Here is a 19,513-nt window from a genome sequence, read left to right on the forward strand (position 1 = left end):
CGAAGAGACAGACCTGGCTTGTTACCTGAAACATTTTGATTATATGTTTTTCTTTGTATTAATTGATCAGCCAGTACCTTATCGAAAAAGTTGTTATCTTTCTTTCCTTTCCGTCACATAAAAATGCATGTGTATTTTTTTTGGTGTTTCCCTAGCAGTAAGTACTACTGAGAGGACAACTTTACTCATGATCTGTTAAAGTTGATTTAATTTTGCATGGAAAACAATATGTTGCTTGTGTCGATTTGGTTTAAACCAGCAGCATTACACATAACTGCTGACTTAAGCATGTTTTTCAAGTTACAGTATATTCGAAAATTGTTTTCACTAGTAGTCTTTGGTTGCAAATATGAATCTGGATCGTTAAGTCTTTAAAATGTAATTAGTTGGTTGTCATACGTGTATAAGCTTGCCTGCGCTTGCACAGATAATGTCCTAATATACTTTAATGCTGGTACTTTTTTTTTAAGCAGTTAAGTGGTGCTTTAACGAAGAACTGTTCTATGGAAATGTTTTTTTTGCTTACAGGTTTAAGTTTTTGATAAAAAAGTAATTGTTGGGGTAATCAATATATCTTTTTTTTTCCAGTAAAAATGCCTCTTTTATGTTAATATTTCGCATTTTTCTTTCTCTCAAAATCAGTTTTCTTTGTTTCTTCTTTTTTAGTTTTTGTCTGTTGTTTTTTCAGCTTTTTCAGTGCTTTGGTTGTGTGTAATTATTGAATCGAAAAAATAACTAAAATGATGGATCACTCCTATTATTTTGATTTTTTCTCGTTTAACTGATAAATTTGATTTGTTGGATATACATATATATGCTTTTCTTAAATAAATTATAAGAATAGATTTATCAATTAAAATACATGCGTATTTTTCTACCAGCAGATTGTTTTTTTTTGTCTTGTTGATTGTGTAGATCCATATCATCTCACTTTCAAGGAGGTCGTACCCACCCTTGCCTTCATGAAGTCGGCGTTGTCCCGCAGGCCATGTGCGAGCTGCCTCGCCTGCTGGGCTGTGCGCACGACAGGTCCCCACAGGAGAAGTTTACGTTGAATTTTTCCCGGTACGGTTCTCTAGCCAACATGGTGCGCCCCCTGCTCCATTGGCTCATCTTTTCGTTTTTTTTTATTTTTTTTTTTTGTTTTTTTTTTTTCTTTTTTTTTTTTTTGTTTTTTTTTTTTGTTTATCTGTTTGTACATTCAGCATGGAGTCCATGGTATTTTTGTCCTGCATACCTCTATGTCAGCTTTTGTTCCTCTCCATCGCTAGTTAGGAAACATTAAGTACGATGAGTGAGAGTTATTTTTTTAGCAACATGTAACTGTTTTGTTGCGTCTCTAATAAAGTGTAGCCATTTCTAAAATTAGAGTTTACAAGGTATGCTTAATCGAATTTCTCGGAACAAAAAGCTATCAATCTACCAAGTACAAATTAAAGGGTTTTTTTTTTTTTTGTTTTTTTTTTTTTTTTTGTTTTTTTTTCTTGTTTGTTTTTTTTCCCATGGTCATTTGCTTTTCTGGTTATTATTCCGTCGTTTGTCCTTGTGTTGTTTATTTTATTTGCTTTTTCTGCATGTAAGGTACGTGTGTGTCTATGTTATGTCGACAAAATCCTTCTTCAAGATAATTTGTTTGTCGTCCTTTTGTTGAGCTGAGTATTAATCCTCACAACACAACATCTTGGAAAAAGACCTGTCTATTTTGTTTTTGCCGTCGCAAGATAACTGCCTTGGTCGTTTGTGACTTTTTGGTTTCTTCTTCTTCTTTTTTTTTTTTCTTGGTGTGAGGTTGGAGTGTCGTATTGGGTATTTTAGTGCACGTAGATCGTCTCCGCAGATTGGTTTTCCAGCTCCTCACACAATTCACATTCACTTCTAGTCCTTTATAATTTTTTTTTTCTCCACCTGCAGTCTTCCGCGGTTTACAGCACATTATTTTTTCTTGTGCGAGGCTCGCCTGGGCCTCGGTTCTGGAGTTCCTCACACAGACTTCTACAGCGCATGGCTGCGGGTGGGTGTGCTCGGAGTCTGAGTTCGGGCTTGGGTTTCGCTGTGTCCTCCACTGTCTCGCAGACATTTTTGTTGTTTTGTTTTCCACGCAGCGAATCAGGTGATTAATGCTGACAACAGTTAAGCCAGCTCACACTGTCTGTGCTCGCGAGCGGCCCCCGACGTCAACGCCGAATCACTGCACCAAACCGCTCAGCAGCATTTTCGTCATTCTGGTTTTTTGTTCATTGCATGTCGGTCAGTTTAGCTGGTTGTCATTTTCTGGTTGCTAACTAATACGTCCTATTGTAAATCACATAAATCCATCTTTGATATTCCGCCTTGTAACGTAGTGGTGAGTTTATCAGTAACAGAGTGGTCGCTGGAGCTGAACCAATTCACAGGGAGGGGGGGGGCAGTGAGCTCCAACCAATTGTCCGTTTAGTTGACAGGAGAGTGAATATCGTCATTATTGCTGATAGCAGGATGTGTGCTGTATGAGAAACCTAATGTGAGTTTGGAAAATTGTATATCGATGATATAATCTATTTAGTATTTATCTTGCTGTTTGTGTCAACAATTTGGTACATATTGGTATTCAAGTCAGATAATGGCCCATTTGACTATGGGAACTTATAAACATGTTTTACTTTTCACAAAAACTGATCGAAGGTAATACTAGTCTCTTATTTTAAAGTAATGTTCAATTTGGATTCAGATGATTACTCGGGTAGTGTGAAATATTTATCCCGATTCTAAAATTACAGGTTTTAAAATAGTACCTCTTTGGAGTTGAATGTGTTAATTTTTATTGGCAAAGCCACTTTCCATCTTGGTTTGTTATTTAGAGTGGTTGTCGAGCAGTCTGCGAGTTGTTGTATGATTGAACATGGCATTTTTGTTACTTTGTTTCTGGCATGATAAGTTGTGCTCAGGCAGTCCCTTTTTATCTCAAACACGAGGAGTTTACTTCTGTGAGCTGTGCTAGTTGGTTCAGAACGTGCACACTATCATGGTTATCTTTTTTTCAATTAACTACACAAATTCTTATTTTATGGTATTTTTGATTGGCTCTTCTATTTCCTTTCATTAAGATTTTTTGGAGAGCTGGCGTCATGTCTTACCTTGCATTCAGCCTTCGATGGGCTTAATGGATTTTAATGTGTTGATCCTCTTGTCATTATGTCTGGTTTTTCTTGTGATTTTGGTGGTTTTTTGTGTTCTTAATTACGTGGTGCATGGTTCTAATGAAGCGAGTTTGGATATCCATTCCGTAGCTTTTGTTTTTTTGACACTAATATTCGGTTACACCTCTATAATGAAATATCTAACACAGTATTTAATACAGGTTAATGTCAAACTGTTGGGCATGAAATGATGGGCAGTTTGAGCTGGTGACAGTATCTATAACCAACATGCAATTTCTTGTAAATATTTAAAATGTAAATTATTTCTTTGGGAGTAGTAAAAATATCAATCCACTTATTATAATTATATATTGACAATTGTATCTGCATTTTCATATTTTGTATCTCTGTATGGCGTTGAACGAGGAATCATGTGGTTGAAGCTCGGTTTTCCATTTTCAACTTTTTCTAGTCTTTGTCTCATTTGGACTTTTCCAAAGAGTACTCCCTTACTTAGTTCTGCTGCCTCCTAATCTGCTTCCTTACCCTGAAGGGTCATGAGGTCATTTCATTTTTGTCGAGCTTCTAGTATGATGATTTCCATAACTCTGGTCCACTTTAAACCATGGTTGGGTTTTAACAGTTATTTTTCTCTTTACATGTATTCAAACATTGTGTACTGTCAAAAAAGTGTCTTACTTTTTGGTAGAAACTTGGAAAGTTTCTCCCTATGCTCTAACATGTTGTTCCAGCAGTGAGCTGCTCACGTCGCGGTGTTTTTGTTGGTTTTTTTTTTTTTTTTTTTTTTTTTTTCTTGTTTTTTTTTTTGTTGTCTCTTTTTTATTTTTTGTTGTTTGTTTTTTTGTTTGTTTTTTGTTATTTTTTTGTTTTTTTTTATCCCTTTTCTGCACTCTCCCTTCCTGTGCCCCCGTTTCTTTTTTTTTTTCTGTTGTTTTTTTTTTTGTTTGTTTTTTGTTGTTTTTTTTTTTTGTTTTTTTGTTTTTGAAGTTTGTTTTGTTGATTGTTGTTTTTGTTGTTTTTTTCTTTTTTTTTTTTTTTTTTTATATTCTTTTTTTTTTTTCCATCATTTTTTTTTTTTTTTTTTTTTTTTTGACACAAAGCTCCACAATGCTGTCTGATTCTGTTTAGTTCCAGACAAATGTGTTTTGTACATTTTATTTATCCCTCATGGATTTCACACGGATGTATTTTTAGTAGGGTTTACAATGTGACCACTAGCCATTTCTATCCAGATGATCTAGTGAGAATGAAAGGGTTTCAGCTGACCCGTCTCCAGGGGCGCTCTTTGATGCCGTGGGGTTACAGATGGTCCGTCAGGAATGGGCAGGGCTGCTTGAACTCATATCTAATGCTTAAAGGTTTTTTTCTGAAGCTTTTTCGCTAATCCCGACCAAGTGCTCCGGGAAGATTCAGACAAGAATTCAGTCAATTTTATTGGTGCATTGGTCCTCTTCCAACATGAGTGGTCCCAGCGCTCATCTGGAGATTTTCTTCTAGTCCATCTCAGTCTGCATGGATAAGTTGGTCGCCTTAATGATGGTAATTTATCAGTTGAAAGTCATCAATTTTTTGGTTTTTTCTTTTTTTTTTCTTTTTTTATGTGTTTGTTGTGTTGGTTTTTTCTTTTTTGTTTTTGGTTTTCTTGTTTGGAATAATTCAGCTGAGTCTTTTTTTTCTGGCTCTCTTTCAGTCTACTTTTTCGTTGGCAAGTGAGGTGTTTATTTTTGTGGCCATTTAATGTAGTTTTTTTAAAATGCAGTTGTTCCTCAGTGCTGTATATTTTAAAATTTTAATAAAGTGGTGGAGTCGGCTCTATCTTCATGTTTGTTAATTTTTTCTTTTGGTTTCCCACGTCTGGCTTGTATCATGCACGCGAAAGTTCTGAAGTGCTCTCGTGGTCCAGAGCCTGTCATAATGGCTGTTTGTCAGCTATCAGATTGTTTTTTGTTGTGTTTGTTTTTTGTTTGTTGTTTGTTTTTGGTTTTTGTTTGACCCTTGCGGTGAACTGGCTCTTTGTTCCCTTTTTCCAGCGAGAAGTCTGCTCATTGTTTGATTGCCTGTATACAGGAGATTGTACTGCTCTTATTATAACAGGTTTTACTGTGTACCTATCTGTACCAATATATACTACAGTATGTTAGCTGGGTAAGGTTGTGAGGTCAATTAGGTGTGTCCATAGCAATGTTTTTGGATTCATTTTTTTTTATTTCTTTTCATGTATTGATTCTCAAACAGTTTCTGTTTTTGGGATTCTTTCTCGTCAGGGCTCGCTGCTGGGTTTGTGTCACAAAAACAAATACAGGAAACATTCCTGCCTCGTGCAATAACTCTGTATAACAAATCACCTCAGACTGGTAGAGAACTCACAGCTCCATAGTTTCTCTGGATTATAACTTCACACCTGTACATTTTATATTTAATTAAATGGGCCATAGTCTCTTGCTCACTTTAAATAATCCCTACTTTTATAAAGGAGGGATAACCAAATATGTCAATTGTGGTGGTCAGAACCATCTCTTACTCTAGATTTTTTTTTTTTTTTTTTTTTCTGTGACAGCAGCCTCCGAGGTTTGCAGTGATTTCATTAGATTTCCCAGCATTGTTCTTCCATCTCCTCATGTTCATCCACTGTCTTCCTCTTGAATGCCTGTATGCCTTGTCCACATTCTCCAGGCTTATAAGCTAATTCTAATAGTCCTGAGACAGTGAAACGGAGATATGAATGTCATTTCGGTTGTTACGCGTTAGGAGCCACTAACAGTCCCCTTTTTGGAGTATCAGAGCAAAGCGACACAGTTTTCTGAACAGTTAGACATTAGGAGGTTAGGTGGATGCTGGGGACTCTTAAACACTAGAACGCCAACCGGGTTAAATTTTTTTACCCACAGCTGTTTTTTTTCATAAAATTTCAAGTCTCCCAGTCCGTGACTTTTTCTGAAAGTGTGTTATGTAGCATCCTCTGTTGTTAAAAGTTGTCATATGAAGTCAGATTGAAGAAAATTGCCCAAAAAAATGCCATTTATACTCATATCACGCTCAGCGAGGCCACGTCATATTTAACCTCATAGAAATTGCAGAGTGAAACATGACGTGTTGCTATATGCAATGCTTTGTCTACTGCGGTTCCTTATAGACCCTCACGCACCGCCCGAGAGAGATTCGAGAGAGAGATATTGATATTTGATTAGATAGAGGAGAGAGATAAGAGGATAGACAGGATACGCACCTCACAAGATATGATACGCACGCAAAGAGGGATACTAAGATACGTTATTAGATGGATCGATAGATAGTTATAGATAGATAGAGAAGATTATGACAGAAATAGATAGATAGATACAGAGAGAGAGATAGATAGTTATATGATAGATATAGTAGATCGTTAGATAGTTAGTAGACTACAGTCAGTCGTTAGATAGTTTAGATGGTAGAGAGAGAGATAGACAGATAGATAGTATAGATAGATCGTTAGATAGTTATAGATGGATAGAGAGAGAGATAGACAGATAGATAGTTATAGATAGATCGTTAGATAGTTATAGATGGATAGAGAGAGAGAGATAGATAGAGAGATTTGTACCTAAACAAAACACAAGTCTAACATCAAGCGTTTAAATCAGCACTGGTAGCGATATTTTATACTTCATGCTATCTGCACAAACTATATCATATGAAAAGCTGAGAGTCCACAGATTCTATTGGTATAAGTTTCTTCCCTGTGCGATCAAAACTCACTCTTCTGTATGATAAATGAAAGAACATTGTACCTTGAAAATCAATAGCGGGTCAATTTGACCCGTTGGCGGTTTTAGGTATACAGCGACCTCTGGCGGTTCTAGTGTTAAAGCAGTTGTAAGAGGGATGTGTGAAAAATAGATATTTAAAAACATGGAAATTGTCTGACATTACACAGATTTTTGGAAAGGATGTGTTGAAAGTTGAACTTGGAATTCTGCTCTTTCTGGAGACAAAAAATATGATCTGGTTGGTGACTTGGTGGAGCTGAGGAGGGACACACCACTTAGCTGGAGCTGTAGTAGCTGTAGTGGCTGCAACTTGTGTGAAAGACGTATACTCAGTAACCTGGTTTGGAGATAGTTCTCAGCCTGTAGTTTCAAGGAGTCCAGACGATTCTTGTTGTTGTCAAGCTCAGTCAGGATTTGACTGGGCCACTTGAAAACACAGGAGTTCAACCTCAAGTCACCAGCTAGAGGAAAAGAAAGGACGTATATAATTGCATTTATTCCAACATTGGTTCATATGTGCTTGGATTTACTGTATACTCAAACGTGAATGAAATGTAAAAGAAAATGTGTTTTCTATGGTGGTATGAGAGGTTTCACATACAGGGTAGAGTGGCATAGTCCAGGAGGAAGCTGAGGCGGTATACTGCCGCTTCAATCTCATCTATCAACTTGTGAATGGTCACATCACTGGTCTTTTTAATGTACTGGTTGAGAGACACCAACTCATCTGTAGTTTCTGGGATGCCTCTGACGGTCTCGGTAATCTCCTGGTACTTTTGACAGATCCTGGGAAAGAAGGTTAGCTTGTGGTTGACCTTCTCTCTCTTCAAACCCATGTGTACATATAAAAGTTTTTCTGTAAAAGGCCCTTCTTGATGTTCAGGTTAGAAAAGTTTAAGGACGCAGAGAGTTTCCACTCACCCCTTATTCAGCTCGCGGTTCTCCTCCACTTCGAACATGACGATCTGGTCTTTCAGTTTCTCAGCACGGTCACACAGGTCATCATTCAGCTTGCCAGCGTAGAGACAGAACATGGACATAGGCACCGTAACACGCAGCGAGGCAATCTCCTTCCACAAGTGGTTAACGCTGTCAATTTTCTGAAGATTGAAAGAGGGAGAGAGGACTTGGACACTTAGACACAAAGACCAGTTGCCAACACAAAAGGTGTTCCAATGGAGGGTGTAATCACCGTTCTAAATCCGTCTAAGGAGTGTTTCTCTTCGAGGAAAGCTGATATCTCTTGCTTTGCTGAATGGTCCAGTAGATTGCTGTATTTCTTATATTCATTCAAATACCTGGAGAAAAAGACTTAGTATTAGCAGCTCTTTCACACTTGCCAGAACATCAGAGTAAATGATGCCACTTATATGCGTTTACTTTGTGGGCCCCACAGTGTTCTTATGCAAAATGTCCTTGGCTTTGTCGATAAAGTTTGTCACCAGGGACTCATCGGGACTGATGGTGCGTAGGTACAAGTTCTGGATATCGGGGAAGAGGAAACATTCCACCTGGGGAGCATAATTCACAAATGATACAAACAGAAACAGCATTGTGTGTTGTGTAATACAAAATAAATGTCAATAACGTAATGTGTTGCCAGGGGGACGCTGTACCCTCGGGAGCTCCTCAGCACTCTTGATGATTTCCATGAAGGCTCTGTTGATGAACTCCCATAATTCCTGAAAGCTCGGACTAAAGTCAATGTGAGGCTCGTCCACTTGAAGCTTAACCAGCAGCACCTGACGCTGAACGTACGTCATCTCATCAAACACCTCGCCAAAGTCATTGCCCTCCTGAAGAACACAGTAAGAATACATTTGGGTGCTCCTCGCACACAATAATGTGAAAAATGAATCAACTCCGAGTGATGTCCAAACCTCGTGAATGGAGAAGAAATACAACAGGTCCTGTAGTGAGTCTTGGACCAAGCTTCGGAGCTGCAGGGACATGAGAGCAGCGACGCAGCTGAAGAACTGCTGCACGCTGAATGGAGCCAGATCCTCACTCTTGGGTATGAGAGGCAGCCACAGGTACTCGAAGGTCTCAAAGAGTGACGCACAGTGAGGCAGCCAACTGTAAGCAGATGGACGTGATCATTTTAGTTCTAGCTATTGGTTTGTGTTTCATTTTAAAGCACAAAAATAACTGACATGACAAATATTTCCATTAATAGTGTTTTAAGATGTATGGATAAAAAATATAAATGGTAAAAAAGTAAAAAGTGTGACAGGTCTGAATTTGTATTTTGTTTCGCATAACGCGGGTGGACATATGTCGTCTCTCTGCTGTAATCAGTGGAAGACAGTAACTAAGTACTTTTACTAAAGTACTGTTCTTGAATACAATTTTGAGGTTCTTGTACTTTACTCATGTATTTTAACTTTTTCATACTTTAAAATTGTACTTTAGTCTCCACAACATTTATCTTACAGATTTAGTGGCTTTGGAAATTCATATTTGGATGAATAATGCAACAAATAGTTTATTATTAATTATTATCTATTAGGATAAACATTTACAAAAGCTTTACAAAAGTTAAAAAGCACTTCTTAAATGATGAACACATTAATGCATCAATAATTCTATTTAATAACATACCATATATTATTCTGAAATGGGCAGAAGTGCAAGATTAGTATTTTATTTTGTGTACTTAAAGAACATTTTGATGGTGATGCTTTAATGCTTTTGGTTTAGTTTAGTTTGACTGCAGGACAATTACTATTGGAGTATTACTACACTGTAGTATTACTAGTTTCACTTAAGTAAATACTCTGAGTACTTCTTCCTGTGGTCTTATTTTGCATCCAAGAACATGAAAGTAAAACTCCTGCAGAACTTCCTGCACTCTTAACTAAATAAAAGCCCTACTGAAAGCACTAGTTACTGCAGTAATGTTATGCACGTTTACACGACCCCATAGAGACACATTCTGTCCTCTGGATGGAGTACGGCTGGCATGGGACACTGAGGCACTGCCGAATAACTGAGCGGGTGCAAATTACGTACATGGATAGAAACAAGCAGAAGCAAGTTTCTACAAATTACAGCGGCTCATGTTTTAGTCATGCAGCCCTACAGGGCGACTATGGTTGAACAGGATATACAACAGGCACGCAACAAAGGGTGCAATGGAATCCTAAAGTGAGGCTGTGTGTTAAGCAATCCCCTGAAAGCCGGCCTGACAAAGTGGACAAGGTGGTAACATGAGACTGAACCTACAACAGGATTAGCTGTCCTTGTTGTGTACATACCAACAAGCCAATGAGAGACACGCTGCAATGATTAAGTCTGGACACGATGTACGGTCTAACTGAAAGTCTGGCTGTGTAGATTCTGGGGAATTGGCAGTACTCACGTTTGGAGCAGTTGCTCTCTCGTGTTTTGGCACTGTCTCTGGACAAACTCCTCAAACTCAGATGGCAGGAGGGGGAGGCTTTTGGAGAAAAGGTCCTCCAGTCGAACAAATCTCAAGGATGAGAATCTGAAACAAGAATCATTTTATGATTTTTATTTAATTATAATGAAATACATGATTTGTACCCAAAGACACACATATATTAAAGGAATCACATCAACAAAAATTCTGAAAAAAACTTCTAAGTAGAATTAGTAGTAAGAAGTAGTAATTATCAATTTGTATACTGTTTATATTTAATATAATGTTTTTTATTTAATTTTAATTGAATACACTGATGATGCTTCTGTAACAAAATAATTTCCCAAATTGGAATCAATAAAGTATCTATCTTTCTGTCTGTCTGTCTGTCTGTCCTTCCATCCATCCATCCGTCTGTCTGTCTATCCATCCATCCATCCATCCATCCATCCATCCATCTGTCTATCTGTCTGTCTGTCTGTCCTTCCATCCATCTGTCTGTCTGTCTATCCATCCATCTATCTATCTGTGTGTCTGTGTGTCTGTGTGTCTGTGTGTCTGTCTGTCTGTCTGTCTGTCTGTCTGTCTGTCTGTCTGTCTATCCATTTATCTATGTATCTATTTGTCTATCTATCTAGACAAGAGTTAATCTCAAGGCAAGATAACAAATATATAATAGAAACAATAAAGCATAAAATAAAAAAAAGCTGAAGTTCTGAAATAAAAACAAAAGAGGATGAAGGATGAACAATATGATACATATGAATTCAACTGAATAACTAATCTTACCTAAATAAAGGTGTTTCCACATTACTGGAACATAAAGACTGTTACCTGTTAAGCCAGACATCCTGCAGCAGGACCATAATTTGACTGACAGTAAACAGATGTTGGCTTTGCCACATGTGGGTTTCCTTGTAGCTAGCTGCCCAGGGCACCGGGGGACGGATCACTCTCCTCGGAAAGGGCTTAGGGATGCTGGATATAGACAGTCTCTGCAGCTCAGATGGGTCCATTAAAATGTAGTCCACTGAGAAGGAACAACATGGAGGACAAATTAGATCAGACTGATTGACAGAATGTAATTCACCTTAGACTAAATATTGATTAACTAAAGCTCCAACTAGAGGGACTAGTTCTTCAAAGTTATATGGTCGTATATGCGAAAGAATAGTACTTTTTTGTAATCATGACGCAACACAATGTTTGAATAGAGCAGTGGACAAAACAAAAGTAGAAGTTAGAATTATATCTTAAAGTTATACTGGGGAATGCTTAGAAAGTCTAAATAAAGCAATACCACCATTAAAGTTTCATCGCCACTTTATTGTTTTTTTACCTATGCTCTCCTTGAGGCTGAAGTAATAATCTCTTTTGACCTCTTCTTCCAAGTTTGCCCTCATAATCTGGAGGTGTTTACTGCAATCCTCAGTCTCTGGAGGCAGCAGGCGCAGGATACTCATCATCTGCTGCCGTGGCATAGGGGCCAGCACAGAGCTCGGGACACCAGTGGTGATGTAGTACATATACCTCTGTGTGAGTAAAATGTATTGAAATGTATCAGTAAAGCAAGAGTCAAAAGATTCTAATCAGGGAGTCACATGTTCATTTATGATTTCCTTGCTACTTGCTTTCAGGTCTTTCTCATTAGGGTCTGCCTGTATGGCCTTCCTCTTCTCCTCTTGGCTGTTCATGATGTCCAGCTGCTCTTTAGGGCTCATGGGCCGGCTGCGGGGAGTACGAACGTGCCTCGATCGAGACTTTGGCCGAGGCGAGAGTGAGGCATGGGGAGATGTATCCCTGTGAAAGCATAAACAAATCAGATCAAGGGTTTAAAGAACACCTTAAAAGATAAACTGTATTTAGAGTTGCTTTAATAAGCATAATAACCTTCTTCTTGGTGTTATTGCTAGTCTCTTTCCAGGTGGGGCACATGCTAGAAACCTCATTAAGACAAAAAAGCCATTTGTTTTCCAAAACAGTGTTCATCTTTTAAAATGTAATCAGATGACAAATAATATGGCAGTTTCAGACAGTTGCAGAGTAGCCACACAGACCGGTGTTTGATATGAGAAGAACATGAAAGGATACAAGGCCCTGCAGGTTTTGCCAAGGTCTGGCGGAAAGAGTGTCGTCGGTGTTGGAGTTTAATAATCTTTAAGTCCTGAGCCCGGGAACTGTAGTTATTTCCAATAGACTCACTGGGAGTACGATGGTAATGTTGCTCTTTAAAGGGAACTGCAAGTGTCCAAGAATTGGACTGGAGGATGGGTGGGTAATGACTGTGCTTTGAGACCAGCTGGGGAAAAAAATAACAACATGAATTTTAAAATTGTGTTTGTTAGCAAGGTTTAAAAAAAAAAAACAGGTTTCTCTGAAGCATTTGTGTATATGATAGTGATTGGTATTCTTACTTGGTACAATTCTGACGGTTCCGCATTGCAAGCCATGGGCAGAGGTGGGGGAACAGGGTATCCTCTGCTCTGACTCATATTGTAGATAGAGTCATCCTCCATCTGTGGTTAGGACACAAACATTGAGGCTTGCAACACATAGGACCACTGGCACTTGTTTGACTTGTATTTGCACATTATAATAAACAAATAAATCCTATTTTTTTATATATTTTAAATAAGCCTTGTTTATTACGTAGTGTTACAAGATGCAATCAAGTGCCTATTGAGACACTATTTCCCAGTTACAGTACTTTACCTTATGTGACAAATATGCATTGTATTGTTCTTTTAAAGTGACTATAAATACCTACCATCTGCATGCAGAATTCATACAAGTCAATACAGTTAATACAGTTAAAAACAGGCCATATATCAACAATGTTCAGAGAAGCTGCAATGTAAAAAAATTTAAGCAAATCTAGCTGGACAGAGGCATAGCTGGTATCATATAGGCCTCTATCAGACAATATATTATACATAAAAGTAATTCCACAATGACAATGTAGCCAACAGTTAAACTTTAGCTAGAAAGGCTAACGTTACCTGTTTTAGTCGTTCCATCTTCTTCAACTTTAATGAGACTGAGAATGAAATACATTAAACATCAATGAATGAATGGAAAAAACATTTACATATTAACTTTTTATCGGTAACGTTAAAACCTATGAGTCAAAATGAAAGCAAAAGCTGCAAAACATGTTGTACCGTTAGTGTCAGTTTACTTTACCTTCATTCGTTATGTAGGCAGGATATCATTCATTGTTGCGCAGCATTAGCTCAAACGTTTTTGTAAAAATGTCCGTCAGCAGTCATAAGTATGAAGTATTAATCTACCACTTTTCTATTGCACAAATGACAGAGCTATTTGAGGTTTACGTGTTGCCCTGTCAATGTTTTGACTAAGAAAAGCCATCACGTTGCTGTAAACTGAAACACTGTTGATCTCCTCCGGGAAAGTCTCCTTGGTAACGTCAACTATCATAGGGCTGAGCTATGTGGTGGGCGGGGCCTCGGCGGCTGTTTCCTCTTACAGGTCGCACCAGGTGGGTTTTATTGTGTGTTTTATGGTCATAAACCAAACCACCACCACGACTATTTTATGATATTTCTGAATGTGTTTAAAACATGCAATGAAAGAAAAACAATTGGCTGTGGGTTGGGTTAGTGGGTTGTCCTAATAATAATAATTACCTGGAACTGGAAGCATCACCATGAAGCAGATACATTCCGCCCTCTGCTGGCAGTCACTCTGCAGAATGGGCCTTCAGATTAAGTATTGTGGGTGTCATTTCATTGTAATGGAAGATGAAGTGCAGAATAATTCCCAAAATCACCTTTAACCATAGACTGCCTTTAACCTAATTTATTCTTTACTCAAAATATTAAAACAAAATTGAATACAATGTAAAATCTCACAAATGTCAAATATATACTCAAATGCATTGATATGTTAATTTTCTTTGTCAGTTTCAAATTTAAATACGTTTCCGAATACCATAAGTATGGTTTGAGTCAAGAAATACGAGCCACCATAATGTTATGCCATAAGAATACAAAAATGCATATTTTATATGCAGTGGCGGCCGGCCCATAGGGGCGCTAGGGGCGCCGCCCCCCCTCTTCCCACATGTTTGATTGTCATTAAAAATTAAAAATTAATAAAAAAATATATTTCCAAAAAATATATTTTTTTTATTTTTATTTTTATTTTTAAAGAACAAGGTAAATATTATATAGTTGGTATCAGTAAAATGTATAATCTACAATAAAATCTTGTTTAAAATTGTTTTACTATGTCTAAAGTTACTGATAAGTCACATGTTTCCTGGCTGGCCGCAGCGTGTATCATTACCCTCTCTCGTCCTGGAGGAAGAAAAGAGCCCTCAGCCAGAGCAGCTGCAGCCAACAAGCTGACTGTTGCTATCTGTAAACTATGCCGCCGAAACATAATTTCAGCCAATCAGCGTCGTCGGATCTGATGCTCAAAGGGCGCCCTTTCAGCGCCCTGTCCTGTGTGTCTGTTTAGACTCGTATCCAAGGTGACGCTACAGTAGGGGATGGCTGCGTTTGCAGTTGTAGACTCCGGTGCTAGTGGATCGCGGGAGCTGTAGATTAACATTTGCATGCTTATTGTAGCTGTAAGGGCAATGCCTGTGGCACCATGGAGCATATGCGTGGGCTGTACCTGTATTTTACAGGAAAAGAGTGATCAGATGGTCGAGTTTTCGATTCTTGTTCAGTTTTCATCTTCCTCATCTCAGACTTTGAGTTGCGCGCGCTGATAAAGAGACGCGCTACCATGGAAACCAAACAATGGTGTACCTATATTAAAGTCCGAGTGGAAACAGTCGTGAGTAAATCTGATTTTGTCAGAAATCGGTAGAAATGCGGGAGTCTCCCGCGAAAATCGGGAGGGTTGGCAAGTATGACACACACACACACACACACACACACACACACACACACACACACACACACACACACACACACACACACACACACACACACACACACACATCAATGTTCGTATTTAGTCTCCTGATTTTAAATGCCCTAGTATGGTTTTGTCACCATTTCCATAGCCCCACCAAAAATATTTTCCACCAGCCGCCACTGTTTATATGCATAACACAGTCCTGAGCTGCCTTTCTTAAAAATGGATATTCAGGGTTCCCAGCTTTGCTTGCAGATGATGTTCACCTCTTCTATGTGGCATACTGTTGACTTTTAATCCTCCTCTAAATTTATTTAGAGGAGGATTAAAAGTCAACAGTATGCCACATAGAAGAGGTGAACATCATCTGCAAGCAAAGCTGGGAACCCTGAATATCCATTTTTAAGAAAGGCNTATTCCTAATTAACCTACTAGGAGATCAACCGTCGTCTGTATAACTTGACCAGAGACTCGTCGCTACTCGAAGAGCTCCAACAATATGAGTCTCGCCGTCGTACGTTTCGTCGAGAGTTGTCCCGTAGGGTACTAGTAATATGGTCTTATACTATACTAGTGCCAAGGATTGGCGTTCCTTTCCGCGACCCGGTTTAAATCTCTCCCCCCCCCTCCGTCTCACGCCTATTTTCACTAAAGATTTACAGTCTCCAAGTGGTAGTTTCGCGCGGGACAAATGCGAGCGTACTTACCCCTCTCAACTTTCGTCTACCCGTACTCTTGCGGCAGTTTTACGTTCGACGTCCCTACCACACACACACCACACAACACACACACACACACACACACACACATCCACAACACACACACACATCTACACACACACACACACACAACACACACACACACACACACACACCGTACACACACCATACACACACACCTCGACACCACTATTCCTATACGACTATTGGTTAAGGTGGGGGGAAACAAGAGAGTCTTCACTTGGTGTCACTCTAAAGGTACTGCACTCGCCGCTCCCTCTGCGGACGCTCGACGTCTTGGTGGGCTGAGACGTCTCTTTCGACGGGAGGGATGACATTAAGGACTCTGCTCTGGCTCTGCCCTGCTCTGCCGCACCAAAGACTAAATATTGCGTAGTATTGGTACAAAGACTAAGTAATTGTCTCTTGTCCAACAACGTTTAAATGTCCTTTTCAGTCCTTACTTTTGTACCCCTCAGTTACAACCCTTTATGCACAACCACTGTCGAGACTTTCATGAAATAATAAAACTTGATTGTAAACATTTGGTCATAAGACAAAAATTGAACTATAAATAGAAAATTCTTAAACTTTGTTTTAATAAGTCCGAACATAAATTTCGTCCTTTTGACTCTTTATACCCAAAGGTCGCTACAAGTAGTAAGTAAACGTATAGAACCAATGACTTTGTGTAACTCTCAAATCACAGTATCGAAGTTAATGTTAAACTTCCCAATAAACACTTGCAGTGTACATACGTTCGACCATTGTTTTCGACTAACTAAACAAGTATCACAGATGATCCTGGCTTGTACAACACTGCTAATATTGGAAATAAAACAAATTTACGAGGTCGCGAGAGGGAGACAAAAACTGTAACGTTATAGCCAACATGCCAGAATTAAATGCTGAGTCTTACAAGACTCAGTTAATATTATTATTCCCTTTTTTTTTTATGTCTTTATAAACATTACAAAGAGAGACTATAGTGAGGGAACGTCATGAATTTAAATAAGGGAAAATTATGCGTAACTCCCCGGCATACGACGTTACGTTACGCATGTCTCGCGGTTTCGAGTGAGGCCAGGAAATTTCTCTATATGTCTAATACAGACCATTGTTGGTACCTTTCCCACAGAAGTGGAACCCTTCGCGCGAGTGGATATCCAGTCTCCCTTTGTCGTAACTGAGAATATACAGTCGGTAACGACTGACTCGCGCGCTATAGTACAACGACGTTCCTTACAACCCCTAACAAAACCAGCAATAAAAGGCTTGGCACATCCTTACAGTATATGGTCCGCAGAGAAGATAATGATATATTGATGTACCAGATACCGATAATTCCGAATGTAAACCGTCTTCGTTGTGCATCCACCTGTCTTGTACGTCTCTTCGTCCGAACGTAAAGTTGAAGAAAGTTCCGCCGCGAACAGAACTCCGTTTTGTTATAGTACCAAACTCTATAGGTTTCACCCAACACGAACACTCATAATTTTGTTCCGACTTACGAACCCAATTAAACCTCGCTGCATATGACAAGTGAGATCCCTCCCCGAGCCGGAAACTCCTTACCAAACTTAATTGACAGGAGGTAGTCTCCCTCACCACGAGACATTACCTGTCCACCAATCATCCACCGCCTTCTACCGCCAAACGGACGACTCCTGCTGCCCACGCAAACGATACCTGCTACCGACCGTCGACCTACACCAACCAATGTGTGACCGTCCCTGCGGTGTCAGGCAAACCAACCCAAGTCCGCTTCGCTCAGCGGTCGTAAAGAATCCTCTCGCGGGCCCAGACCTCGGTGTCCGGTGTCGTACTGTATTTGTGTCTACCTCCTTTCGTCTTATCTCTCTCGTCTTCTGCCTCGTCTTCTCTCCTTGCTCCAAATTCTCCTCTCTACCAATATCTTATCTCATGAGTGTTCATTGTTTACCACCATGACACTCACAAAAACTAGCATTAAGGTGATTAAATGTACATTTCAGTGGTAGTCCTGCAGTTAAATACAGTATTAAAGGTCCCATGTCATGGCCATTTCTACTGATCATAATTCCATTGTTGAGGTCTACTAAAATAGATTTATATTGTGCAATTTTCCAAACTCACATTGGTTTCTCATACAGCATCTCTGTATAGTATGTGTATTCACCGGTATTCTCTCTCTGTCCTACACGGCGAAACCCAGCCCGAAACACACACCCGCAGCCTGGCTGGGAGTTTGTGTGTGTGCTCAGACTGAGTTCCGCGGTGTCTCGCTGTCTCGCCGACCCCACACCATGTGAGCCAGCTCACACTGTCCCGCTCCTCGCAGCAGCGAGCCTCGCAACATCCCGCCGAGTGTGTGTGTGTGAGGAGGTCCGCGGATTGGTCCAAACGTAACGGGTCCGCGGACGTAACGTAACGTCACTATACCCGAAATACGTCGCTATATCCAAGAAGTAAACAATGGAAAAAGAGAAATCTCCAACGAGGCGTTCTGGGGCAGCATAGACAGGTCTTTCCTGTGTTAGAGATTTACTCGCTACAGGGTGTACTTTGAGGGTTTGTGACTCTGCTGGGGATGGGTAATAACCGGAAAAGCATGACATGGGACCTTTAAAGCAATCCTCATAGCATGTAGCCTGGAAACAGCTAGCCTGACTCTTTCCAAAGTTCAAAAATGCACCTTCTAACATCTTGAAAGCTCACTTATCATTTAGTTTTTTTAATTGTTTAGCTGGAACACAGGCATTCATGTAAAGAATTCACACAACTCCAGGAGGCCCCAATGTTGTTGGCCTAGATTACTTCTATCGTGTTGAAATCCTTAAAACCAAAAAGGTTGCTTTAACATCTCTCTCAATCCATCAAGATACAACATGTTAACCAGTCAGTTTGTGAAGGTGTTGATGGGTGCCATTTTGTACTTTGGACAGGTTAGGCTAAATGTCCCTGACTCCAGTCGTTATGCTAAGCTAAGCTAAACCTTCTGGCCCTAGTTTAATAACACACATTTGGCATAGACATGAATATGAATATGTTCTCAGCAAGAAATCAAATAAGCAAATTTCACAAAATGTTGTATTTTCTTTAGATTAACACCAGTATTGCTTTTATTTTTACCCTACTAAAAGACGTAGAAGTCCACTGATATTTCCATTTAATGTATTTTAAATCTATAAAATAGTCAGGATCCTAAAACTCCATAAATATATTGTTGTGTGTTTTTGTATCTTCATTGACATAGTGTACAGAGCTCGTCACTAATACATGTGTGTTGTTCGTGACGACCGTGTGTGTTCCTGTTTGTGACATCAGTGTGTGTTCCTGTTTGTGACATCAGTGTGTGTTCCTGTTTGTGACATCAGTGTGAATGCTGCATCTTCATTACAGCCTGCTGACGTTTACCATCCACACTCTATTCACAGATAACTCTCTCTGACTGTCCCTAGGAGGAAAAAGAAGTGCATTCGCTACCTTCAAGGAGGAGGCTGTCCCAGTCCAACTTCTTCAGATTTAAGTGCCATAGACTCTCCCCCCTCCCTCTCCCCCTCCCCCTACACAGCCGCCTCTGTCACCCTCCACACAAACTACCTCTCGGTCCGCGCCGCCTGTCGGCCCCTCCCCCTCGACTCACGACGACCATGTCCG

General features: G+C 39.5%; 1 protein-coding gene across 1 annotated transcript; it reads right to left on the bottom strand.

Moving 5' to 3' along the window:
* Nucleotides 1-7,800: 7,800 nt before the first annotated feature.
* Nucleotides 7,801-13,041, bottom strand: LOC104967169 (dynein heavy chain 3, axonemal-like). Its single transcript, XM_010796585.1, has 11 exons — nt 13,033-13,041; nt 12,696-12,781; nt 11,897-12,065; nt 11,605-11,797; nt 11,100-11,295; nt 10,245-10,370; nt 8,764-8,959; nt 8,500-8,679; nt 8,264-8,394; nt 8,076-8,181; nt 7,801-7,983 (listed from the first exon to the last, which is right to left on the bottom strand). The coding sequence occupies exons 1-11, from the start codon at nt 13,039-13,041 to the stop codon at nt 7,801-7,803; spliced, it is 1,575 nt and encodes a 524-aa protein (XP_010794887.1).
* Between the last annotated feature and the right edge of the window lie 6,472 nt (nt 13,042-19,513).

The sequence above is a fragment of the Notothenia coriiceps genome, unplaced genomic scaffold (genome assembly GCF_000735185.1).
Source record: "Notothenia coriiceps isolate Sejong01 unplaced genomic scaffold, NC01 NC01_scaffold00037250, whole genome shotgun sequence".
Taxonomy (NCBI): domain Eukaryota; kingdom Metazoa; phylum Chordata; class Actinopteri; order Perciformes; family Nototheniidae; genus Notothenia; species Notothenia coriiceps.

Coding starts and splice junctions, on each gene's coding strand:
- LOC104967169 (XM_010796585.1), bottom strand. Junction 8,395..8,499: donor GTGCTGAGGAGCTCCCGAGG/GTACAGCGTCCC, acceptor TATGCTCCCCAG/GTGGAATGTTTCCTCTTCCC. Junction 7,984..8,075: donor CCTTAGACGGATTTAGAACG/GTGATTACACCC, acceptor TTCAATCTTCAG/AAAATTGACAGCGTTAACCA.